The 26,909-nt window shown below is 36.9% G+C and overlaps 1 protein-coding gene across 4 annotated transcripts; it reads right to left on the bottom strand.

Annotated features, from left to right (window-relative positions):
- Positions 1–682: 682 nt before the first annotated feature.
- Positions 683–26,464, bottom strand: HORMAD1 (HORMA domain containing 1). 4 transcript variants are annotated; one of them, XM_012767512.2, is made up of 15 exons: positions 25,448–25,527; positions 23,745–23,810; positions 22,491–22,635; positions 19,674–19,737; positions 19,199–19,235; positions 16,089–16,109; positions 15,794–15,820; positions 13,089–13,156; positions 12,456–12,607; positions 10,156–10,415; positions 7,663–7,729; positions 7,203–7,279; positions 6,382–6,465; positions 3,792–3,860; positions 684–1,365 (listed from the first exon to the last, which is right to left on the bottom strand). In XM_012767512.2, the coding sequence occupies exons 2-15, from the start codon at positions 23,775–23,777 to the stop codon at positions 1,288–1,290; spliced, it is 1,182 nt and encodes a 393-aa protein (XP_012622966.1). In that variant the 5' UTR covers positions 23,778–23,810; positions 25,448–25,527; the 3' UTR covers positions 684–1,287. The 4 variants fall into 4 exon arrangements, with proteins under 4 accessions (XP_012622967.1, XP_012622966.1, XP_012622965.1 ...); XM_012767511.3 differs by lacking the exon at positions 25,448–25,527 and adding an exon at positions 25,314–25,441; XM_012767510.3 differs by having other exon boundaries at positions 685–1,365; positions 25,461–26,461.
- Positions 26,465–26,909: the final 445 nt, after the last annotated feature.

Consider the following 26,909-nt stretch of genomic DNA (forward strand, 5'->3'; position numbering starts at 1 on the left):
AACCTGACAGCTCGTCAATCCAATGAAAGAACCTTAGTGGAAGAGAGACAGGAGGGCTGCGCTCCTCCCACTCCATTAAGCCGACCAATCAAAGCGTTCTGTGAGCTAACTCGGGCTGCCAATCTGGAAAGGTTTCTGTTGGTCAATTTCAGTGCAGCAGGTGTGTGTTACTGTGTAAGTGTATACTAGGACAGTTAGGTGAGTTGTGTTGGGATCCAAGCAGTACAACTAATAATAAATAAACATTTTAAAATTGTTTTTTTTTCTGGCAGTCAGTTTATCCCTGAATTGACTGTTCCAGAAAAATGTGATGCGGGTCAGTTTGTGAACGTTTATTCGGTTTACCTTAAAAAGGAGGGGTGCATTTCTACCATAGCATACATATCAACATTCCCTATAGAGCTTATTACGGACAAACCTATGGATAGTGTTTATTTTTGGAATATGGCTGCTGAAACTATAAGGGGAAAACAGACCAAGTTTTAAGTCTTCCTTTTCTAAAGCAAAGAAAATGGGCAAGGCTGGAACTAGCTTTTAGGTTTCTTATTAAAAGCACAGTATCTTTCATACTACCAGTCAAAAGATGTAGAAAGTGTGCTCAACTCTTCCAAAGTAATACCTACCAAATAATCTAAAAAATAGTACCTAAACATTTTCTGCTAATTAAATAAAAATTAGAAGCCATGAAAAAGCCTACATACTGAACAATATTTTATTTATGCTGCTAAAAATGTCACACTTTAAAAATCAGTTATCTTTTTGGCCGGCAGTAAAAAATGTAAAAAAAATGAAAGGACCAATTTTTAAATTGTACATTATATGTTATGTTAATACATTATATCAAAGTATTGAAGAACATTGTTTCAATAACAACACAATGACTAAAACACCCAGTTAAATGGCATAGTCTTAACACAAGTAAAAAGTGAATCCCTACCAAATATTTAATATCAAAGTAAACATCACTTGTTTCAAAAATGGCTTTAGAAGGCCTTAAAAGTTAATATATATTTCAAGGAAGTGTCCACAAAAGTGGAAGATAGATCAATATTGACTAGGTAATGAACATTTATACTTTTAGTTTTATTCAAAAGTTCTGTTGGATTTACCCTAAATAAGATTAAGGACCACAACATGACAGTCAGCTAAGAACTTCAATTTAGTGTATGAACTGCTTAAAACTACATATATATTTTCAGAGTTAACACACCTTAAAACAGAAATATAGTGTTCTTTAATTTAAATGTTGAGGAGAACTTTGCACATGTTTAGAAGAAAAAGTAATTTTTATATATGTTCCTTTGGTTCACTAAACTTTCTCCTTTTTGGCACTGACTCTTGACTGGAACAATCAAAGGGATGGACCTGTCAAAAGAAAACAACTACTAAGAACAGATACTTTCTAGTTTAAACATCTTTAATTTTAGATTTTTTTTCATGTCTCTGAGGTCTCTTTCCTTTCAAAAAAATTATACCTAGCATAACTATTTCCTACTACATTAGAATACCTGGGTTCTTTAAAAGTAAAGTAAAACCTATTATTTTTTTTTTTTTTTTGAGACAGAGTCTCGCTTTGTTGCCCAGGCTAGAGTGAGTGCCATGGCGTCACCCTAGCTCACAGCAACCTCAAACTCCTGGGCTCAAGCGATCCTCCTGCCTCAGCCTCCCCAAGTAGCTGGGACTACAGGCATGCGCCACCATGCCCAGCTAATTTTTTCTATATATATTAGTTGGCCAATTAATTTCTTTGTATTTATAATAGAGACGGGGTCTCGCTCTTGCTCAGGCTGGTTTCGAACTCCTGACCTCGAGCAATCCGCCCACCTCAGCCTCCCAGAGAGCTAGGATTACAGGCGTGAGCCACCGCGCCCGGCTAAAACCTATTATTGACATACGTACATCTTCCAATGGCTACTGAAAGTATGGACTTGCAAAATGTAAGATCTTCATTAGGGCTGCTGTAGTAATTAGAAGACATATTTAACATTATATCCTCAAAATAGTAAAATACTTTGGAGGAATAAGAAGGGAAAAAAGATTTTAAAATGAACTACAAATAGAAAAACATTCTACTTTGGCACCATGGAAGATTTAAATCATGTCAAATTTGTATTCTTGGTACTTAGCAATGCCTGATATATATTAGACATTCAATGCATACTTTTGAATGAATGGAAGCATGAATTAGGGAATTCATATCTCTGAGTTATTGAACTTTTATTTTGATAAGTTAAACTCACTAGGAATAACAAATTGAATTAAGATTTTACAGGAAAAAAAATCAAGGCTTAATTCATTGGTAAAAATTAAAGAGCCTTTATTAATGAAATGTTAGGTTACTCCATTTCCTTCCTAAGTTATTGGGAAATTGAAAACAATATTAACCAACTATAATTATCCCTTTAACATTTGATTTTTTTTTTTTTTTTTTTTTTTTTTTTTTTTTTTTGAGACAGAGTCTCGCTTTGTTGCCCAGGCTAGAGTGAGTGCCGTGGCATCAGCCTAGCTCACAGCAACCTCAAACTCCTGGGCTCGAGTGATCCTTCTGCCTCAGCCTCCCGGGTAGCTGGGACTACAGGCATGCGCCACCATGCCCGGCTAATTTTATATATATATATCAGTTGGCCAATTAATTTCTTTCTATTTATAGTAGAGACGGGGTCTCGCTCTTGCTCAGGCTGGTTTTGAACTCCTGACCTTGAGCAATCCGCCCGCCTCGGCCTCCCAAGAGCTAGGATTACAGGCGTGAGCCACAGCGCCCGGCCTAACATTTGATTTTTTAAACACAGTCTTATGTTTTCAGTTGTTTAATTTTAACCTACTAATACTACTAAAATGTCTAGTTGGAAAAATATGAATATCTCAGAAATGACAAATACACGATCTAATTTGGTAAAATAAGGTTCAAATATAAAAAAACTATAGGATTAAGGTCAGGAAAAGTTTTCTTCCTCCTGAAGTACTAGAAGGAAACACTGTATTTTTAGGGAACACATGGATTTGGTAATTTATCCTGCTTCTATTTAGTTTTGGTCTCTAAAAAGCTCAGATCACATTTGTGGCCCAATTTCAGCTCTATATAAACAAAATGGCCTGAATATTCTTGTACTGTCACCTTCTCAATTCTACTCATTTTTCCTGATACTGATTTTTTATTTATTTTATAAATTCCTCTAATTACTTTAAATCACTCATAAAATGAGACAGTAGATATTTATATGGAAAAAATTAATAAACCTACATAGCACATCTTGCTTCAAAATTACCTCAATTTTTAGAACAAAATATAACAAACATTTGAATATCAGAGATCTCAGGTATATCCAGAGATGTTAGCAAATTTATCATTTTATGTTATTTTATTTTATATACTTTTTAATTTTTTTTTTTTTTTTGAGACAAAGTCTCACTCTGTTGCCTAGGCTAGAGTGCTGTAGCATCAGCCTAGCTCACAGCAACCTCAAACTCCTGGGCTCAAGCAATCCTACTGCCTCAGCCTCCCTAGTAGCTAGGACTACAGGCATGCACCACACCATTCCTAGCTAATTTTTTCTATATATTTTTAGTTAGCCAATTAATTTCTTTCTATTTTTAGTAGAGATGGGGTCTTGCTCTTGCTCAGGCTGGTCTCAAACTCCTGAGCTTATGATCCGCCTGCCTCCACCTACCAGAGTGCTATGATTTACAGGTGTGAGCCACCATGTCCAGCCTATCATTTTGAATTTAATCTACAGTAATGATATTCTTGTATTTGCCATTTTATTCCACCTATACATTATCATAAGACTTACAGTTTTTCCAGATTTGGGGTAACTTCTCTTCCGATTTTCTTTAGATTTTACTGTTTGATTTCCATTTACCTGTAAATGGTAGAATAATTAATTACTAATTTGTTATTTCTCAAAGAATGGCCAACACTTGAGTTTTCAACCTTATACAACTATATGAAGTTTTTAAAAAACAGCTTTATTGAGATATAATCCAGATAGCATATAATTTACCCATTTAAAAGTGTACAACTGGCCGGGCGCGGTGGTTCACGCCTGTAATCCTAGCTCTCTGGGAGGCTGAGGCAGGTGGATCGTTTGAGCTCAGGAGTTCGAAACCAACCTGAGCAAGAGCGAGACCCCGTCTCTACTATAAATAGAAATTAATTGGCCAACTGATATATATATAAAAAAAATTAGCCGGGCATGGTGGCGCATGCCTGTAGTCCCAGCTACCCGGGAGGCTGAGGCAGAAGGATCACTCGAGCCCAGGAGTTTGAGGTTGCTGTGAGCTAGGACGCCACGGCACTCACTCTAGCCTGGGCAACAAAGCGAGACTCTGTCTCAAAAAAAAAAAAAAATGAATATTGGAAAATCACAAGTCATTAGCTGTCATTTTACTATTCTCTGAAAGGACATACTTCTTTTCTGATACTTGAAATGCCCTTTCCAAGGATAACTTCCTTATTATTAATATATATAATATTAAATATTTTCATTTCTTGCCCTTTCCTAACCATAATTCAGTCATGAATCTCAAAATCAAGAGTACGCTGGCTCAGAGTTCCTATCAAAAAATATGTACAGGCCGGGTGTGGTGGCTCACGCCTGTAATCCTAGCGCTCTGGGAGGCCGAGGCGGGTGGACTGTTCGAGGTCAGGAGTTTGAAACCAGCCTGAGCAAGAGCGAGACCCCGTCTCTACTATAAATAGAAAGAAATTAATTGGCCAACTAATATATATAGAAAAAATTAGCCGGGCATGGTGGCACATCCCTGTAGTCCCAGCTACTTGGGAGGCTGAGGCAGCAGGCTTGCTTGAGCCCAGGAGTTTGAGGTTGCTGTGAGCTAGGCTGACACCAGGGCTCTCACTCTAGTCTGGGCAACAAAGCGAGACTCTGTCTCAAAAAAAAAAAAAAATATGTGCAGTTTCAGAAATGAATTTATGTCTCCAAAGCATCTTCATGTTACATTATAAGGAAATGTTGCTTAATATTTTTTTAAACACTTGGCCTTTGGCCTTTATCCCTATATCCTAATAAAGGATACTCATCCTAAACAGAAGCTGTCTAGGAAGAATATTTTGCTGCTGGAAGTAGTAATTCTTGACATTCCTTTATCTCTTGCTTCATCGTCATACTAGTTCAAATGCTGCCTTCTGCCAGTTCTAACTTCCCATTGAAAATGTAGGGGAAAAAAAAGACACCTAAAAATGGCACTATAATCAGTGGTGTTCTGGTAGATGTTTAACAACCAGCTCTATGAGAGAAAGAAACCCTGAGGCATTTGCTGATTTCTATGCTGTGAATACTACCACCCTGTTCAATTTTAAGCTACCAACATGATGTCACCAAATAAGGAGTTGGGAAAAATTATTCTAGCACACCACTGATAGAGTGAGTTTATTTGTTTCCTAACTTAGGATATAATATTTTATGTATTTTACAGAATTCATTTTCTTTACTCCTGAACCTTTGAGAGTAACTTAAAGGCCCAAATTGAAATGTGAATTTATATTTAGTATAATTCATATCAAAAGCTAAAATAAAGCCGTGATTTTTTTTTTTTTGCTTAAGAATATCAGATTCAGGCCGGGCACGGTGGCTCACGCCTGTAATCCTAGCTCTCTGGGAGGCCAAGGCGGGCTGATTGCTCGAGGTCAGGAGTTTGAAACCAGCCTGAGCAAGAGCGAGACCCCATCTCTACTATAAATAGAAACAAATTAATTGGCCAACTAATATATATAGAAAAAATTAGCCGGGCATGGTGGCGTATGCCTGTACTCCCAGCTACTTGGGAGGCTGAGGCAGGAGGATTGCTTGAGCCCAGGAGTTTGAGGTTGCTGTGAGCTAGGCTGATGCCATAGCACTCACTCTACCTGGGCAACAAAATGAGACTCTGTCTCAAAAAAAAAAAAAAAAAAAGAATATCAGATTCATTTTATATAAGATGTGTGTAAAAGATTAAATTGTAGAGGTGGAATAAAAAAAAAGATTAAATTATAATATCTTATTAACAAGATTATCAATTTAGAAGATAGAGAATGGGAATATTTTGGCATTATAGGAAATTTCCTTGGGAGTCTGGATAATAATATCACTTCTCAAAGCCTTTCCTGGATTCCCTTCTGTAATGTACTGTAAATAAAATTATATAGCCTACGGAGACTTCTATAATGACCCTATGTCATGGGCTTGTTTATTTCCAGTTACTAAACTTTTAGCTAAGACCAGGAACTATGTGTTACTCAGGTTATGTCCCCAGCAGCTAATAAACTACCTGACATATAATATAGGTACTTAGTATATATTGGTCTAATAAATGAAATATTAAAATAAACTCACATGGGAGAAATTACATGGTTAGAATAGAAAACAAACATAAAGAGATATTTACCATTTTATTCTGAAAGATTTTTCCACTTCTTGTTTTGCTTTCAGACATATCAAGTTCAGATGTTTTACTGACTAACTGCTCAACCTAGAAAAGAAAATAATTACACAAAACCATATAATAATATAATAAAACCCATTCATAACACAATAAGTGGGGTCTAAGAATTTAACCAAATAAAATGTAGGGTCTTGTTAAGTTAATGAAAACCAAAAATTTTGAGTTGGTTTATACTGTCACAAAAATAAAGGTAGTCGAAACTGACACTGTACACAATTAAGCAATCACTGGACTGAGAAAGTCCCAAATGATCAGCAGGCACCACCTCTTCCAAAAGATAAGAAATTCAGCCCACTCTCATTTGAGAAAGGGGCTGGCAGAGGAAGGTAGACAATTAATCATCAATCCTAGTTCAAGTTCCTACTTCCAAGTTCAAATTATCTAAATCTGTTATTTTAGGATTTTACTCTATATGGAAAACAAAATTAAACATGTTATGCTCCAAGGCAACAAAAATGTATTATATGTCCATATAAAATAAATACAAAGCAGAGTGGAATAAATAATTGTGTAAGATTTTATCTAACTCTACAATCCTGAGATTCTATAAATAGCAATTAGGGTTTATTACTAAACAAATCCACTAGCAATATACTCAAGACTTTTCAACATATAATTGCCAGATTTTGCTAATAAGCATTTTAAATATTTTATTCTAAAAGACCTAGAATAAGAAAAATCTGAGAAATTAACTAAATAAGCATATATGCAACTGTGTTTTGAAAAAACAACTTAAAAATAAGATGGAACTCTCAAGTTCATACCTGAGAATGAGAAATTGAAAGATCTGGACTTTCTTTAGACCTCATAAGTTCATCTTCCTCACAAGCTAAACTTGGTTCTGTAAAAAGAAAAAGTTAAAAGGGTATAAAATTGAACTGGAAGTGAGTTAATCCACATTTTCATTAACTTTTTTTTTTTTGAGACAGAGTCTGACTCTGTTGCCCAGCTTAGCTCACAGCAACCTCAAACTCCTGGACTCAAGCAATCCTTTTGCCTCAGACTCCCGAGTAGCTGGGACTACAGGCATGCTCCGTCATGTCCGGCTAATTTTTTCTACATATTTTTAGTTGTCCAGATAATTTCTTTCTATTTTTTAGTTGAGAAGGGGTCTCGTTCTTGCTCAGGCTGGTCTCGAACTTGAGCGATCCACCCGCCTTGGCCTCCCAGAGTGCTAGGATTACAGGCTTTAGACACTGTGCCCAGCCTTTATTAACTTCTTACCTCCAAGTTCAGAAGATCCAGGAGTTTTTTTCTGCTCTTCCATTTTAGAGTCAATGTCAAAATCATCCTATATGTAAAGGAAAAAGATGGACATATTTCAAAAAGAAATTAAAACAATTGTGCAGAAGTATTTATGAACAACTTTTTTTTCTTTTTTTAGATACAGGGTCTCATTCTATCACCCAACTAGAGTGCAGTGGCCCAATCATAGCACACAAACCTCGAACTCCTTGGGTGAAGTGATCCTCTGCCTCAGTCTGCTGAGTAGCTGGGACTACAGGCATACAGGCATGCAACCACCACGCCTGGCTAATTTTTAAATTTTTTGTAGAGACAAAGTATCGCTGTGTTGCCCAGGCTGGTCTCGAACTCCTGGCCTCAAGCGATCCTCCTACCTTGGCCTTCCAAAGTGCTGGGATTACAGGTGTGAGCCACCATGCCCAGCGAACAAATTTGTTTTATGTGAAGGCTAAATACAATATAAAAATACAACTACATTATGCTTGCTAGAAATAAAACTAGTCCTAGAATTACTATCACATGGCAATTTATTTATCCAAAGAAAGTATAAAATACTATTTTTCTTTACTTTTCAGGCTTGCTTTAAGGATAAATGATACAAAATAACAACTTTCCTAAAATGCATGATGATTCTAAGAATCCTTAGATTTTACTACTGTTTGCATGCATTGAATTAGACATGTTCACACTACAAACTTCCACGTCTATATTTCTGGAATTTCTTTCTTTCTTTTTTCTTTTTAGTATGAGGAGTATTTTGAATGTTTCTGGAATTTTTGTACAAATGTTAGCATATGCTCTAAATATACCCCAACCATCTTGAGGGAGTTAGTGAAGGACAAGCTCAGTCATGGTATGGTACAAATAACAACAGGTTTAATATCTATGTTATAATTATTATTCCCTTTGTGTTACCTGTGAAAAAGATTAAAATATTTTAAAGAGTGCTGCAAAAATTCCAGCCATGTTTTTATAAAGCAAGATTGGGATTTAGGTTTTAGGTGAAAGTTTTCTTCTTTGAACTGGTTGAAAATTGATTGAACTTTCTATTTTTAAAAATGTAGCCACAGGCCGGGCGTGGTGGCTCACGCCTGTAATCCTAGCACTTTGGGAGGCCGAGGCGGGTGGATTGCTCAAGGTCAGGAGTTCGAAACCAGCCTGAGCGAGACCCCGTCTCTACCAAAAAAAGAAATAAATTAATTGACCAACTAAAAATATATATACAAAAAATTAGCCGGGTATGGTGGCACATGCCTGTAGTCCCAGCTACTCGGGAGGCTGAGGCAGTAGGATCGCTGAGCCCCGGAGATTGAGGTTGCTGTGAGCCAGGCTGACGCCACGGCACTCACTCTAGCCTGGGCAACAAAGTGAGACTCTGTCTCAAAAAAATAAAAAATAATAAAAATAAAAAAAATAAAAATGTAGCCACAGAGCCCAATTTAGAATAGTGAGCCTCTGTACATAAGTACTATGGTCATAATTTAGTATAAATTGACAAGATAAAACAAGAGAGGTGAGATTAAAGGACATAATGTTGATGCTTGAAAGATTAAAGGAAAAATGACTTTCACATTTGCTGGGAGTGAGGTAACATGAAAAGCTCCTTTATACTTCTATTCATCCATTCACTCAATAACACTGAGAATCTTAAGTGCTAGGCACAGGAGGATTAAAAAGACAACGTGGTGGCTCACCCCTATAATCCTAGCACTCTGAGAGGCCAAAGTGGGAGGATTGCTTGAGGTCAGGAGTTTGAGATCAGCCTGAGCAAGAGCGAGACCCTGTCTCTACCAAAAATATAAAAGTTAGCTGCGACGTTGTGGTTCACACCTGTAGTCCCAACTGCTCAGGAGGCTGAGACAGGAGGATCACTCGAGTCCAGGAGTTTGAGGTTGCTGTGAGTGAGGCTGACACCACAGCACTCTACTCAGGGCAAAGGAGACTTTCAAAAAAATTAAAAAAAAAAAAAAGGCAAATAAGACATTTTTCCTTCTTTATAGGAATTTCCAGGCTGCTTCAGGACAGTGACTTTCCAGACCCTGAATAAATTCAAGCATAAGTTACCTGAACACTTCGTAAATATGTTATAGAAAGGATTCCATTATTAGTTGGAGGTTGGACTAGTGCAGTGGTTTTCAAATTATGCCCTCGAGCCCTAGGGGTTTCCTCAGAGTCTACCATGAGGGTAGCAGGTGAGATAGTGAGTAGATAGGCCTCCAGGACCATTTCCTGCTTCAATCAGAATATTTGTGCCTTTAAATTCTGAGTATAACGTTGTTTGGACCAAGGTAAAAAGTTTTAAAACCATAGGCCTAGCCTTAGCCTTAGTCCTTCTTTAACATCCCTCCCAACTGTGAGTTTATGATTTTAATACAGTATTAACAATAATATTAATGAGAACTATGAAAGTCTTCAGAATTGAGTCAAACATTTATTACTGTTGTACCTTATAAATCTTTAAATATAACTCACATTTACATAATGCTCCTGTTCATCTCCTAGATCATCTTTATCCATCAGGATTTTTTGAAGTGGTGTTTTTAATTGTTTTGGTGATAGTATAGTTGAATCAATATTTTCCATTCGTTCTTTCTCAGTGGTCATTTTTACTTTGAAGGTATGAAAAGGTGTTGGGACTTCTCCCACATTTAAGTACATAGGCTCCCCTTCAAATATTACTCCTTCACAATCACCATCCTTAAAACCGGGAGGCTGGTAATCTGGGGGTGTAACTGCAAAAAAGTAAGTATAAACTGTGCTGTTCATGAAATTGAAGAAAATATTATTATTATAAAAACAATGTAAATTAAAGATATTTCAAATAGTATAGAAGGGCATATACTAAAAAGTAAAAATCATCCTCCTACTATTTCTAAGTCCCTGTTTTGTTCCCTAAAGGTAATTTTGTTTTCTTCATTTGATTGGCTGTATGACTTTTGAGTAAATTATTTATCATCCCTGACTTGGTTTTCTCATTTGTCAAATGGTGAAAATAATAGTACCTACTTTACAGGGTCATTGTAGGTATTAAATAAATTAAAGCATTATAAAATGTTGAAAACAGAACTGGCATAAAGTGAGTATTCAATAAGTGTTAGTTGTTACTGCTTTATAGTCTTCTAGAAGACATTATATATGTAATAAAAGATAAAATATTTCATATTTATATAAGTTTTAGGAAAACATAGATATATATTTCTATATAACACAAATAAGATCATATTGTTTTGTACCTAGCTGTTTTTAATTTAATAATATATCTTGGTTAACTTAATTCATCAGCACCTTCTTTTTTTTTTTTTTTTTTTTTTGAGACAGAGTTTTGCTTTGTTGCCCAGGCTAGAGTGACTACTGTGGAGTCAGCCTAGCTCACAGCAACCTCAATCTCCTGGGCTCAAGCAATCCTTCTGCTTCAGCCTCCTGAGTAGCTGGGACTACAGGCATGCGCCACCATGCCTGGCTAATTTTTTCTATATATATTAGTTGGCCAATTAATTTCTTTCTATTTATAGTAGAGATGAGGTTTCACTCTTGCTCAGGCTGGTTTCGAACTCCTGACCTAGAGCAATCCGCCCGCCTTGGCATCCCAGAGTGCTAGGATTACAGGCGTGAGCCACCGCGCCCGGCCAGCACCTTCTTTTTAACAGCTTGCATGCTATTCTATCATACAAATGCACCATAATTTATTTACTCAATCACCAATGAAGGACACTCAAGTTGTTTCCAGTTTGTTACTATTTTAGCAAATATTATAATCAAAATCCGTTGAAATATATAACCTTGCATATTTGTGCAGTGATTTCCTGAAGATATTTCTCTAGCTACAAAATTTCTGGACTAAAGAAAATGTGAATTTAAAATTTTGATCCTCATGCCTGTAGTCCCAGCCACTTGGGAGGCTGAGGCAGAAGGATTGCTTGAGCCCAGGAGTTTGAGGTTGCTGTGAGCTAGGCTGATGCCACGGCACTCATTCTAGCCTAGGCAACAAAGCGAGACTCTGTCTCAAAAAAAAAAAAAAAAAAAAAAAAAAAAAAAAAAATTTTGATCCTGCGAAATTGTCCTCTAAAAATGTTGTACCTATATACATTTCCTCAAGATTGTATAAAAATGGCTGGGTGCAGTGGCTCACACCTGTAATCCTAACACTCTGGGAGGCTGAGGCAGGAGAGTCGCTCGAGATCAGGAGTTCGAAACCAGCCTGAGCAGGAGTGAGACCCCGTCTCTACTAAAAAATAGACAGAAATTAGCTGGAAAATGAAAAATATGTCCAAAAATTAGCCAAGCAGAGTGACACATGCTTGTAATCCCAGCTACTCTGAAGGCTGAGCCAAAAGGATTGCTTGAGTCCAGGAATTTGAGGTTGCTGTGAGCTAGGCTGATGCCACAGCACTCTAGCCCTGGCAACAGAGTGAGACTCTGTCTCAAAAAAAAAAAATGTATAGAAGTGCCTGCTTCCCCACACCCTTGCCAATAATATGTTTACAAATTTTATCAATCTGATAAGTGAAAACTGGTACCTCACTGTTTTGTTTCTTTAATTATGAGTGAGGTCATACTTCATGTGGCTATATTCCTATTACCAGAGAAATATATATTTTTAAGCCTATTTCTGCAAATCTTTCTTTTTAAAATATGGATATTAAATATAAACTTTATAATTTCAAAAAAAATATAACAATTTAGGTACTAAAAACATTTGGAATGGAGATCAATTATTTCAATTATAATAAAACATAAGTATTAACTGAAACAGGATGTACTACAAGTAGTACCTTCATCGTAGTAAAAAAGTTTCATGGTCAAACAAACATCACTAGGTAAAGGTCCCAGATTTTGCATTAGAACATAAATCTTGCGAATGAGCAGAATACTTGCTTTCTTGGTGTCAGCAGATGACATGCTAGATTCATTGCTTTGGTTTTTACTAGAAGAGAATCACACATTAATTTCTTTTATAAAATCTGTGGCTTCTGATATCATAACTTCACATTTTAACTACTTGAGAGTCTTATTCCCATTATAGCATCAAGTTAAGTTGAAAATTACCATAAAATGTGTTTTAATGTCAATATTATAAAAATTTAATTTCACTATTATAAACCAATAACTTAATTTACATAAATTAATATGCATTTATATAAGGCATTTATAGAAAACAAATGATGGATTTTAATTATATTTCTAATCACTCAAGTTCTCATTCTACAATTAAAATAGTATATAATTAGTCACAGAATCCTGGCATGCAGCTACTCCAAGCTACCACTCCATTTTGCACGGCCACATCTTGATGGTTAGTTGGGGATGTTCAAGAAATTTCAGAAGTAATCCTGAAATTTAGCTGTATAGCATTAATATGAATTAACTAGTTACCTGCAATACCAAAAAAAACTATAGAACAATACCTTATGAAGTCCATGGCTGGTCCATTATTGGTATATTTGAATTTGAATTGGTAACATTCTGAAATTGTCTTAAATAGAAAACATTGCAGTTATGTATCTGATATACAGTACTGGCTGCCAAATAGCTATATATACTGCTTTTGTATGACTCTTAATATTTAGTCAATACTTTTTTCTGCCATGTTAAATGCTGTTGATCCATTGAAGATTTTAAATCCCTACAGTCCATTCCCATAGGCTGGGATTTGGGACTTCAGTATTGGAGAGATACTTATTTCCCTACGCAATGCAATGTATGTTATGTATACCAGATGGAAGGAACTCAGCAGGCAAGTAAGAGAGGCACCAAACCTCAGCAGAGTGGCTAAGCACAGGGGTTAAATATTTGCTATACTGTAACCACAGGCAAGCCATTTAAGCCTTCTAAGTCTCAGTTTCCCCAGATAAAAAAATAGGGCAAAGACAGTACCCTGTCTCATTGGTGGTTGTTAACAAATATTCACACATGGGATAGTTTATGCAGAGCACTTTATAAACTGACTGACATACAGTAAACATATAACAAATATTATTGGTGCATCAGTAAGGTTGATGATCGACTGATAGAAAAAGACTCAATTATAAAACATATGAACAAAAATCAATATTTTCTAAACAATTGGTTAGTTTTCTGAACAATCAATGAATTTATACCTTTTGCCCAAATGATCTGCTTTGTTACCATGGACATATATTCAACATTAATTGCAGGTGTGAGCATCAAAGAAAGACACATTCCCAGCCCTCTTAAAGCTTAGATTCTTTTACTGCTTTCTTACCATTTCAGTGTTCACACAAGGATGGGGATCAGCACTCTCCGTTTTTTATTTTATTTTTATTTTGTTTTATTTTAATTTTTTTTTTTTTGAGACAGAGTCTCACTTTGTTGCCCAGGCTAGACTGAGTGCCATGGCATCAGCCTAGCTCACAGCAACCTCAATCTCCTGGGCTCAAGCAATCCTACTGCCTCAGCCTCCCAAGTAGCTGGGACTACAGGCATGTGCCACCATGCCTGGCTAATTTTTTCTAAATGTATTAGTTGGCCAATTAATTTCTTTCTATTTATAGTAGAGACGGGTCTCGCTCTTGCTCAGGCTGGTTTTGAACTCCTGACCTAGAGCAATCCACCCACCTCGGCCTCCCAGAGTGTTAGGATTACAGGCGTGAGCCACTGCGCCTGGCCACTCTTTGTTTTTTAAATCTGTTTAAATCTGCTTCTCCATGACTGAGAAAAACATTATATTTGTTTTAGAATATAATGTAAAATATAATGTAAGATATTATGTCATAACATCATATTGTAACATTATATTGTAGTATAGTGGTTAAGCACCAGATTGTGAATTAGCTTCCGAGGCTCAATACCTGGTATTGCTACTTCTGTCACTGTGACCTTAGGCAAGAAATCATATACCTAGATTTCCTAATCTGTAAAGTGGAGATGATAACAGTAGTTACCTCATGCAGGCTGTGATGAGTAAATGAGACAATGCACAAAAAGCCCCAAAGAACAGAGCCTAATATAAAATAAGTACTCAACAGATCTTTCCCCTTTGTTTCTTGTCTTCTGATTTTCCCTTTCATTTTTTATCCTCCCTTCTTTCCTTTAATTGTCAGATAAACAGGTGATGTTTCTAGATTGGGATGAATATTCAAAGTTTAAGGATGAGTTTCTTAATTTCCTCAACCTCAAGCCCTTTCATAATTTTAGATAAAGAATATTGGCCGGGCGTGGTGGCTCACACCTGTAATCCTAGCACTCTGGGAGGCCGAGGCGGGCGGATTGCTCGAGGTCAGGAGTTCGAAACCAGCCTGAGCAAGACCCTGTCTCTACTAAAAATAGAAAGAAATTAATTGACCAACTAAAAATATATATACAAAAATTAGCCGGGCATGGTGGCACATGCCTGTAGTCCCAGCTACTCGGGAGGCTGAGGCAGTAGGATTGCTTGAGCCCAGGAGATTGAGGTTGCTGTGAGCTAGGCTGATGCCATGGCACTCAGTCTAGCCTGGGCAACAAAGTGAGACTCTGTCTCAAAAAAAAACAAACAAATCCTAGCACTCTGGGAGGCCGAGGCCCACGGATTGCTCGAGGTCAGGAGTTCGAAACCAGCCTGAGCAAAAGTGAGACCCCCGTCTCTACTAAAAATAGAAACAAATTAATTGGCTCACTAATATAAATAGAAGAAATTAGCTGGGCATGGTGGCGCATGCCTGTAGTCCCAGCTACTTGGGAGGCTGAGGCAGTAGGATCGCTTGAGCCCAGGAGTTTGAGGTTGTTGTGAGCTAGGCTGACACCACAGCACTCACTCTAGCCTGGGCAACAAAGCGAGACTCTGTCTCAAAAACAAACAAACAAACAAAAAAAAGCAAGCAAAAACAAAAACAAAGAATATTGTAAAGAACCAGAAGTCAGGAGATTTAAGTTATTTCTAGGACCAGTCACATAATCTCTCTTGTACTAAATGTATTAATCTGTTTAAAGATAACAATACAAGCCATGTCTTACCTCAGAAGAGTTTTATGAGATTCAAATGTGAAAATATGAAAATGCATTGATTAAAGCACAACAAAAAGCATAAGACATTATTATATTATAGTTTAATGTTATTTCTAGATATTAGAGACATCATTATGTTTTTCTTTACTAACTCAAGCACACTTACCTGCGGGTCTTCTGGATTGTTGTATACCTATTTAAAAATAATTTATAATTGAGTTACCTAAGGCTAAGTATTCAAAAAAACTAAATTGGATGTTAGGCTAAACTATTAAGCAAACTCAGCAAAACAAAACAAAACAAAACATCCCCCCCCCCAAATATTACTTTATTACTTTTCTCCATTGAATAGATTAGTTGTTTGAATAATGTGACATAATTCATAGTTTTAGTCTCAGTTAATTAAGCAAGGCTGAATTTGACAGTCTTTAAAAAAGAACATACAATTTATAAATACTTACAGCTAGAACAACCATCCTTAGCTGAAATACAACAAAGAACAAAAATCTTACTCATGTTTTATAAAATAGTTTTTCATAATGGATCACAAGAATTCTTTGTCCTATTTCAACATGTATTCCTAATAACACAATCCTTGTAGATCTTGACTTCATATCACGCCTGAGGCAATATCTTAGATTTGTTTCTCTATTCCCCAAAATATCTATTTCACCTTGACTTATTATTGATGGTTGAAATTTATGTCAACACTTTTTTCATTGACTTTTTTCATTGTCAACACTTATTTCATTGACTTAAGCAAACAGGACATTATTACCAGTTACTAGGAAAATATGTAATGTGAAATAACACAATATATGTGTTATATTGAGAACAAAAAGAACTGATTTTGAAAAGAGAAAAAGTACAGAGTTCAAGGCCCTCTGCATTTAATAAAAGGAAGAGGCACTGGAGACCATAGGAACAGGAAATCACAGGAAATAATTCACTCAAGTGATCTGCCAAAAATCTAAGAGTCATCCTTGATTCTGATTTTTTCCTTATATTCCACAACCAATCCATCAACAAATCCAATCAGTTCTATTGCCAAATATACCCTAAATCTCTTCCTTTGCTATCCTGGTCTAAGCTATCATTATTTCTCACCAGTACTACAGTAATGGCCGAAGCGTTATTCTTCTCACTCCTAATCTTATTCTCCTTCTATAGAAAATTCTCTAAATAGCAGGCAGAGTGATTTTTAAAATTTTAAAGTGTAAATCAAATGGTGTTACATTTCTGGGACTGCAAATTAGTGCAACCTTTGTGGAAAAGAATTTGGACATACCCCAAAGAGCTAAAAATAGAAATACGTTTTGAACCAGGAATAGCATTATTAGGCATCTACCCAAAAGAGCATAAGACATTCTATTATAAAGACATCTGCACCCAAATGTTTATGGCAGCACAATTTACTATTGCAAGGATGTGGAAACAACCCAAGTGCCAGTCAATTCATGAGTGGATTATTAAAATTTTGTATATGTTTACAATGGAATATTACTCAATTCTAAACAACAATGAGCTAGCACCACTTATATTATCCTGGATTAAGCTTAAGCCCATTATCCAAAGTGAGGTGACACAAGATCAGAAAAATGGGCTCCACATATACTTGCCAACAAATTGGTACTTACTGATTAATACTATGATGCTCAAATGGTGGTGGTTTCACCAGGGATTCAGGGGTTGGGAGGGTAGACCCACATCTGAGGGATGTGGTGAGCATTATGGAGGGGAAGGGCACACCTCTAACCCTTACTAGGGAGAGGCAAAGATATAAAATGTAACCAAAATGTTCATACTTTCATATTTTCTTAATAAAATAAAAATGAAAAAAAATGGTGTTACATTTCTACTTAAAACCTTCAAATGACTTTTGCTTACACCTAAAATAAAATCCAAACTCCTTACCTACACAGCACTGAATGCTCTTGGCCATGCCTGTCTCCCCGGGCTTATCTCATGCCATTCTCTCCCATTGCGCAATTTTACTCCAGTCACATTGGCTTTCTTTTTGTTCCTGGAACTCTCCAAATTCCCCTCCAACTGTTCATATTTGCTACTCTCCCAGGAATATTCTCTCCCCAAATCAATGCCTGGTTAGTTTCTTCTCACTCAAGGCTCAGCTTAAATGTCACCTCATCAGAGAAACCCCTCTGATGATCCCATCTAAAGTTACCCCACCTCTCCATTTACTACATACTTCTGCTAAAAATTTTAATGGCATTTAACACTATCAGAAACTATGTCATTGGGCCAGGTGTGGTGGCTCATGCCTGTCATCCTAGTACTCTAGGAGTCCGAGGCAGGCGGATGGCTCAAGGTCAGGAGTTTGAAACCAGACTGAGCAAGAGCAAGACCCCGTCTCTATTAAAAATAGAAACAATTAATTAGCCAACCAAAAATATATAGAAAAATTAGCTGGGCATGGTGGCGCATGCCTGTAGTCCCAGCTACTTGGGAGGCTGAGGCAGAACGATCGCTTGAGCCCAGGAGTTTGAGGTTGCTGTGAGCTAGGCTGATGCCATTGCACTCTAGCCCGGGCAACAGAGTGAGACTCTGTTTCAAAAAAAAAGAAAAGAAAAGAAACTATGTGATTTACTTGCTTTATTGACTACTTGTTTTCCTACTATAGAGGGAACTCTTTGTTTTGTTGATCATTGTTAGCTTACCCACCTCCTACCTAGAATATGTGTTAAGCATATAACAGGCACTAAGTATTTGCTATGCCTTAATGAGGAAGGTTAGGAACCATGGATAAAAATTCATCTTCACAATTTGCCTAGAGCTGGACTTCATTATACATGTTGATAGAAAATTATGCTAAGTATGATAAAAGGCTCATAAGGCTTAATTTCACTAGTTCAGAATTTCTGACAAGTTAACCTAAATTATATGGAAAGTTTCTGAATTCTAATTAAGAAATAATTTATTAAATTATTAGTATAAACAAGATTGTAGAAGGCATGTGAAATGAATGAAGTATTTTTTAAAACTTTTGGATTCATAAATTTTTGGTGAGTTAAGTGTTATCTATAAAAATGAGTGTTAATTAACCAAAACTAGCTTGCAAAATTTGTTAAGTATTAATTTCATTAACTTTAAAGGAGTTAAAGATTAGTCTTTAAAATATATAAATGCGCTGGGCACGGTGGCTCACACCTATAGTCTTAGCACTTTAGGAGGCTGAGGCAGAAGGATTGCTTGAGCTCAGGAGTAGGAGATCAGCCTGAGCAAGAGCCAGAACTCTCTACTGAAAATAGAAAAATTAGCTGTGCATGGTGGCACATGCCTGTAGTCCCGGTTACTCAGGAGGCTGAGGCAGCAGGATTGCTTGAGCCCAGGAGTTTGAGGTTGCTGTGAGCTAGATTGATGCCATGGCACTCTAGCCTGGGCAACAAAGCAAGACTCTGTCTCAAAAATAAATAAAATGTATAAATGTTCAGATTTTTCAGTAACTCAGACTGGCCTATCCTCAAGTTAGTTTAATGTTTTACTACATAATTCCAGTTAGATTTGTAGAATATAAATTATAGATAAAAGGAAAAAGAGATATTGTAAGACTTACATATTTTTTCTGTAAAGCATCATAGCATCCTAGCATCCTAAAAAAAAAAATCAAGGAGTCATTTATAGACTGAATGCATTCACAGAAAATAGTTCCTTTCATAAATCTCCCTATTGTCTCATTACTAAATAACACAAAAATGTCTTATTAAAGCTCTCTTCTTATTAACTAGATTAAACAAAATAAAACAAAAAACAATGTGGCAGAAATATAAAATGATGATATGGCATGGATGGGAAAATATAAAATACCTGACAGCTATTTGTGGAGAACAATAATAAAATAAATGAAGTCTGTTCACATGGGACATGAAATAAAGAAAAATTTTAATGTGAAAATTTAAAGACCTGCAAAAATGCTAACTAGCATTAAAGGGTGATTCACTAAAATTTAAACACTGAATGGTATCCAAGGTACAAAAAAATGTAATTTAAGGCAAAAATAATTTTCTATCTTTAGGTATTCTTATACTTACCACTTCACTAACTGTGAAGATCCTGGACAATTTCTATCTTCTCTCAGAATTTTGACACAAAGATCTAAAGACAAAAATGATGAAATAATATAGTTGCTTAAAAACAGTAAACAGGCCGGGCACAGAGGCTCATGCCTGTAATCCTAGCACTTTGGGAGGCCAAAGTGGGAGGATAATTTGAGGCAAGGAGTTCAAGACCAGCCTGGGCAACAATATAGCAAGACCCCATCTCTACAAAAAATAGAAAAATTAGCCAGCCATTGTGGCATGCACCTGTAGTCCCAGCTACTCAGGAGGCTGAGGCAGGAGGATTGCTTGAGCCAGGGAGTTTGAGGTTGCTGTGAGCTATGATCACACCATAGCAATCTAGCCCAGGCAACAGAGTGAGACCCTATCCCCAAAACAAAAACAAAACCTAGTAAACAACTAGAAAAAAAATTTTTTTTTTTGAGACAGAGTCTCACTCTCTTGCCTGGGCTAAAGTGCCGTGGCATCAGCCTAGCTCACAGCAACCTCAAACTCCTGGGCTCAAGCAATCCTTCTGCCTCAGCCCCTGGAGTAGCTGGGACTACAGGCATGCACCACCATGCCCGGCTAATTTTTTCTCTATATATTTTTAGTTGGCCAATTAATTTGTTTCTATTTCTAGTAGAGACGGGGTCTTGCTCTTGCTCAGGCTGGTTTCAAACTCCTGACCTTGAGCGATCCGCCTGCCTTGGCCTCCCAGAATGCTAGGATTACAGGCATGAGCCACCGCCCCCAGCCCAGAAATTTTAAATGAAGATTTCCTTCAACTTTATATTAAAGGTATATTATTTTTGAAAAATTATTTTTTTATTCATTTGAAACACAGGATCTCGCTCTGTTGCCCAGGCTGGAGTGCAGTGTCCTGATCATAGCTTACTGCTGCCTTGAACTCCTGGGCTCAAGCCTCCTGCCTCTTCCTGAGTAGCTGGGACTGCAAGTGTGCACAACCATGTCTGGCTAATTTTGCTCTTTTAGAGACAGAGTCTCACTATATTGCCCAGGCTGATCTTGAACTCCAGGCATCAAACCTCCACCTCAGCCTCCCGAGTTGCTGGGATTACAGACGTGAGCCTCTGCACCCAGCCAGGTTTATTATTAATGGCAATAAACTTCCAGGTGATTGGCACTGTTAATGTAATTAAAGGAAGAAAGGTTATATGAAAATAGCCTTTTTATCCTTATAATAAAATGCCATCATAATGATTAGGATGCAAATTGATAAGTAGAAAAAATTTCATTTTTTAAAATTATAAAGTATTAATACATAAAATGAGATAAAATGCTTTCATGCCATCATTATCCATCATTACCCAAGAGTCTTAGAATATCTCATAGGGACCCTTATCCCAGTAAAATACTTGTAAAAGGCCAAGAAGTGGTCTTTAACTAGCTATTAAGGACACACAGAGTCCTGCAAAGAAACAAAACTAACACAGTAGAAAGGACTGAAAGCATCTCATAGCCTCGGTTTCCTCATTTGAGAAACAGGGATAATATCAACTTTGTAGGACTGTTATACAAATTGAAAAGATAGTGTATGAACACAGTGCTTAACATATTGCCTAGCATATAGTTGGTGCACAATATTATGTTCATGTGCTGGGAAATAAGTTTATTATTGTAATATAAACTGCCTGTATTATTTTTACTTCCTTAAAATAGCATAAGAAATATATTCCCACTGTATACATTTATAAATAACAGAATGTTTTTATCTATTTATTTCATTATTATAAGCATAATTTCAGGTGAAATTATAGTTGAGAAGCTGAGAAAAATTTTACAATTAAGTGCTTTTTGGTATTGAATATATTTTTTAAAAAAACATTTAGATGTGAAAAAACTAGTGCATGAATGTAGTGTCATTCATAATAGCCAAAAAAAATCAACCTAAATATTCATCAATTGATGAATGGATAAATAAAAATGTGGTATAGACATACAATGGAACATTATTCAGCAATGAAAAGGAATAAAGCACTTATCCGTGCCACAACATGGAGGAACCTTAAAAACATTAACGCTAAGTGAAAGAAACCAGTCACAAAGGACCACAAATTATTTGATTTCATTTATATGAAATGACTAGAATAGGTGAAACCATAGAGACAGAAAGTAGGGTAGTGTTTGCCTAGGGCTAGAAAGGTGGCAGAGAAGTGGACAGCCATTTAATGGATATGGAGTTTCTTTCTGGGGTGATGAAAATGTTCTAATACTGACTGTGGTGATGTTTGCACAACTCTCTGAACATACTAATAATCATTGAATTGTTCACTTTAAATGAGTGAACTGTCAGGTATGTGAATTATATTAATAAAGATGCTATTAAAAAATAAAATTTCTTCCAGGCACTGTGGCTCACACCTGTAATCCTAGCACTTTGGGAGGCCAAGGCAGGAGGATAGCTTGAGGCCGGGAGTTCAAGACCAGCCTGAGCAAGAGAAAGACTCCACCTCTACAAAAAATAGAAAAATTAGCTGGGCATCATGGCACTCGCCTGTAGTCCCAGCGCCCAGCTACTCAGGAGGCTGAGGCAGGTGGACCACTTGAGCCCAGAAATATGAAGTTGCAGTAAACTATTATGATGCCACTGCACTCTAGCCTGGGTGACAGAGTGAGATCCTGTCTCAAAAAACAAAACAACACACAAAAAAATAAAATTTCTAAGTCAAAAATTATAATCTTAGAGCAAGCAAAAATAAGTTTTATATCAGTGTAAGGCTATGTTCAAAAAAAAAAAGTTTTAAAAGAAACTTTTAAAAGAAAGTTTTAAAATATGTATTATATTACCATCTAGATATCTTGTTCCATAAGCACATTCTGGAAATATTCCTCTCAAATATGTGATGCAGGATACTGAAACTGCTAGGAGCCTCTTCACTAACACCAAAGACTGTTGCTCAGTTGATATCTTATTGGGAAATGCCAATGCACTCTAAAATTCAAGGGAAATTAAAACATTTTATTTATATTTATTCAAAATAAAGTTTCCCTTTAGACATACATACATGCTAGAATAAAAGAAAAAAATAAACTTTCCTTGGACTTAAAGTAGATATAATTTTGCATAAGCATGACATTAAGACTCCCCAGAGAATTCCTCCCCATATTGGTTAGTAATCCCTGGAAAGTCAGAGTGGCTTCTAAAATGTGATAATGTTTTTATAATAATCACCTAAAAGAAACATGCAAAAAGTACTTTATTTATTTATTTATTTTTGAGACAGAATCTCACTTTGTTGCACAGGCTAGAGTGAGTGCCGTGGCGTCAGCCTAGCTCACAGCAACCTCAAACTCCTGGGCTCAAGCAATCCTTCTGCCTCAGCCTCCCAAGTAGCTGGGACTACAGGCATGCGCCACCATGCCCGGCTAATTTTATATATATATATTAGTTGGCCAATTAATTTCTTTCTATTTATAGTAGAGACAGGGTCTTGCTCTTGCTCAGGCTGGTTTCGAACTCCTGACCTTGAGCAATCCGCCCGCCTCGGCCTCCCAGAGTGCTAGGATTACAGGCTTGAGCCACCGCGCCCGGCTGCAAAAAGTACTTTAAAATCTTAAGAATCTTCTTGCAAATTAATAATTAAAGAATCCTCTTTGCAGATCCTCTGTAAATGCATAATACAAGGATAGATACACATTGATTTTCTTTGGTCACTGACTAGTTTTAACATAGGTTAGCTGTAAGATCGTATGCAAAGATGACAAATTTATTTTTGTCTCTGGGTCATGAACATTCATTTTCTAGAGGTGGAATGCTATGGACAATAATTTCTTCAAAGCAACATAACAGTATTCATTAATATCTAATGTAAATTAAATTTGAAACATCAATTTAATACAATGCAGCAAACATCCAATAGAAATCACCATTAATCCAAAATAGTTTAATGAATATCTTTATTTCTTAAAACATGGATTTCTTGGTATCATTAAACTCTCGAACAGTTGACTCTAATTTCCAGATAAAAATAAAGTAGTTGAGACTTCAAGAAACAATAAAATCAGCTAAGTTAAAATATATTAAAATACAAGAAATCATACCATTGAAGTCCTCTGCAACTGTGCAGTGGCCATCTTCTTCTGATAAAGTATTGGCTTTAATTCAACCTTGTGACACAAATACAAGCTTTAACTTTAGCTCTTATTAACTTTTTTTTTAATTTTTTATTTATTTTTTGCTACATTCTTCACATTTGTATCTTATTAACTTTAGATCTGCTTTTTACCTTTAACATTCTAGTTTACTACATATAAAATTGGAAAGAATTTTATGTGAAAAAATTTGAGGATTTCTTTACTTAAAACGTTATCTTCAAAAACGCATTGGTCCATACTCCTATACAACTATTTTGAGTAAGGTCTTAAATGTAAGCCATTTGACAAGCAAGTCTCACATAAATACGTTATTAAAAAATTATTTAAAAGAACTTTTTAAGAAGGCACAATCTTCCTATTTTCCTTCACTACGAAGTGTTCAAGTGCGGACAACATTGCACAGGTAGGTAGGTATTAGGTAATGAAAAACTGCCGCGGCAACCTCTTTACAATCTTTTTTTTTTTTTTTTTTTGAGACAGAGTCTCACTCTGTTGCTCTAGAGTGCTGTGGCGTCAGCCTGCCTAGCTCACAGCAACCTCAAACTGCTGGGCTCAAGCGATCGATCCTCCTGCCTCAGCCTCCCGAGTGGCTGGGACTACAAGCAAGCGCCACCATGCCCGGCTAATTTTTTCTATATATTTTTAGTTGGCCAATTAATTTCTTTCTATTTTTAGTGGAGACGGGGGTGGGGGGAGTCTCGCTGTTACTCAGGCTGGTCTTGAACTCCTGACCTTGAGCGATCCACCCTCCACGGCCTCCCAGAGTGCTAGGATTACAGGTGTCAGCCACCGCGCCTGGCCCATTTACAATCTTTTATTAATAATTTTAATGAAATTTCTAGTATCATAAAAACAAATCAGGCCAGGTGTGGTGGCTCACGCCTGTAATCCTAGCCCTCTGGGAGGCTGAGGCAGGCGGATTGCTCAAGGTCAGGAGTTCGAGACCAGCCTGAGCAAGACCAAGACGCCCGTCTCTACTAAAAATAGAAATTATCTGGACAAAAAAAAAATATATATATATATACATACATATATATATAATTAGCTGGGCATGGTGGCGCATGCTTGTAGTCCCAGCTACTCGGGAGGCTGAGGCAGGAGAATCACTTGAGCCCAGGAGTTTGAGGGTGCTGTGAGCTAGGCTAACGCCATGGCACTCTAGCCCAAGCAACAGAGTGAGACAATGTCTCAAAAAAAAAAAAAAAAAAAAAAAAATCAGGTAACTTTCCTTCACGGAACTTTAGCATAGCTTAGTATATAAATATCGCCTATTCTGTGGTACAGCCATAAAAAGGCAACAGAAAATATTCTAGATTATCACTACTGATTCTGATTTCCCCCTTATAAATTTGGTATGTTGATGTAAGGTTTCAATTTTTTTTCATTTTTCCTAATCAGACAATTCACCTAGAAGAGTTCTCACAGAATAGTCAAACTTCATAGAAGAGTCTATTTACTTAAACATTTAAATTCCCCCGACAAAGCGCCGACTAGCCGCCAGCGTAATATCCCTACCTCAAGAACCTCTAGTTAAAAATATGTATACATTTTCGCCCCCAAATGTTTTGTCACTAAGACCTTAAGAAACTTAAAAGTAGAAGGGAGGTGACAGAAGAAGAAATTAAAAAGTAAAAAATACATATATATACTAATTTATATTACGTAACGCCTGAGGAACGAGAGCAGATGACCAGAGAAGCTGCGCGAGGCTGCTCGTGCTTTGCCTAACACGCATGCGCTTTCCTTAAACGGTCACACGCAAGGGCGTGACACGGGACCTTTTAACCCCCAAGTCCGGGTCACTTTCCCCGCCAAGACCAGCGCAAGGCGCGCCGGGAACCTCCGATGTGGGAAGATTGCAGCACGTCTCAGTCAGGGAAATGCCAGACACCAGTAGGGGAAGGTTACGTAATCGCATGTCCAAAGCCTTCGCAATCTACACAGCTTCCCTGCAGTGACCAAAGTCTTCTCAGCCACCATTTAATAAATCATATTAAGTTCTGATTGTTTTCTGACTTTATTTTTTGTTATTGGAACTACCACTTAATGCATTCCACCTTCTAGTCTCCCGTGTCTTCAGGAAACCAGTTGCTCAAGCAGTCTCTAATTGAGATATTTCTACTGTGTTATGTCTATGGGAACAATGGATAGCTTTGACAGTAAATTGATTCATTAAGAAGCAAAACAAGGCCGGGCGTGGTGGGTCACGCCTGTAATCCCAGCTCTCCAGGAGGCTGAGGTAGGAGGATCCCTTGAGGTCAGGAGTTCGAGACCAGCCTGAGCAAGAGCATCTCTACTAAAAATAGAAATAAACTAGCTGGGCAACTACAAATAGAAAAAGAATTAGCCGGGCGTGGTGGTCCACGCCTGTAGTCCCAGCTGCTTGGGAGGCTGAGGCAGGAGGATCCCTTGAGCCCAGGAGTTTGAGGTTGCAGTGAGCTAGGCTGATGCCACGGTGCTCTAGCCCCAGGAACAGAGCAAGACTCTGTCTCAAAAAAATAAAATAAAATAAAATAAAAATAAAATCAGAGTGAGTAGGTAGTTGGAGATTGTCCTGTAGTACAAGTTTCTTAGTACACAGATGGTTACATATCCAAATAAATTGGGTTAGCAGCGTAAACATATAATTATAGTCATATCTTGGCGATATTGTGGGTTCGGTTCCACACCACTGCAATACAGCAAATCACATAAATTTTTGGTATCCCAGTGCATATAAGTTATATTTATACTATTAAAATCTTAATATGTTTGCTATACATGTCTTAATATATTTACAATAGCCTACTAAGTGTGTAGGAGCATAATGTCTAAAAAACAATGTACACACCTTAATTTAAAAATATTGCTAAAATATGCTAACAATCATTTGAGCCTTCAGCCAGTTGTAATCTTTCTGTTGGTCGAGGTCACTGTCAGTTTGGGTGGCTGTGGCAATTTCTTAATATGAAACAATGAAGCTTGCTGCATCAATTGATTTCTTTTCACAAAAGATTTCTCTGTAGCATGTTTGATATCATTTTCCCACAGTAGATCTTCTTTCAAAATTGGAGTCACTCTTCTCAAACTCTGATGCTGCTTTGTCAACTAAGTTTAGATAATATACTAAAT

Source organism: Microcebus murinus, chromosome 2, assembly GCF_040939455.1.
Source record: "Microcebus murinus isolate Inina chromosome 2, M.murinus_Inina_mat1.0, whole genome shotgun sequence".
In the NCBI taxonomy this organism is placed as follows: domain Eukaryota; kingdom Metazoa; phylum Chordata; class Mammalia; order Primates; family Cheirogaleidae; genus Microcebus; species Microcebus murinus.

Excerpts from the sequence above, each read along its gene's own strand:
- HORMAD1 (XM_012767512.2), bottom strand. The coding sequence starts at position 23,777 with ATGGCCACTGCACAGTTGCAGAGGACTTCAATG. Across the intron at positions 19,738-22,490 it reads TGGAACAAGATATCTAGATG|ATCTTTGTGTCAAAATTCTG; the intron begins GTAATATAATAC and ends TTTTGTCTTTAG. Across the intron at positions 13,157-15,793 it reads ACAATCCAGAAGACCCGCAG|ACAATTTCAGAATGTTACCA; the intron begins GTAAGTGTGCTT and ends TTTCTATTTAAG.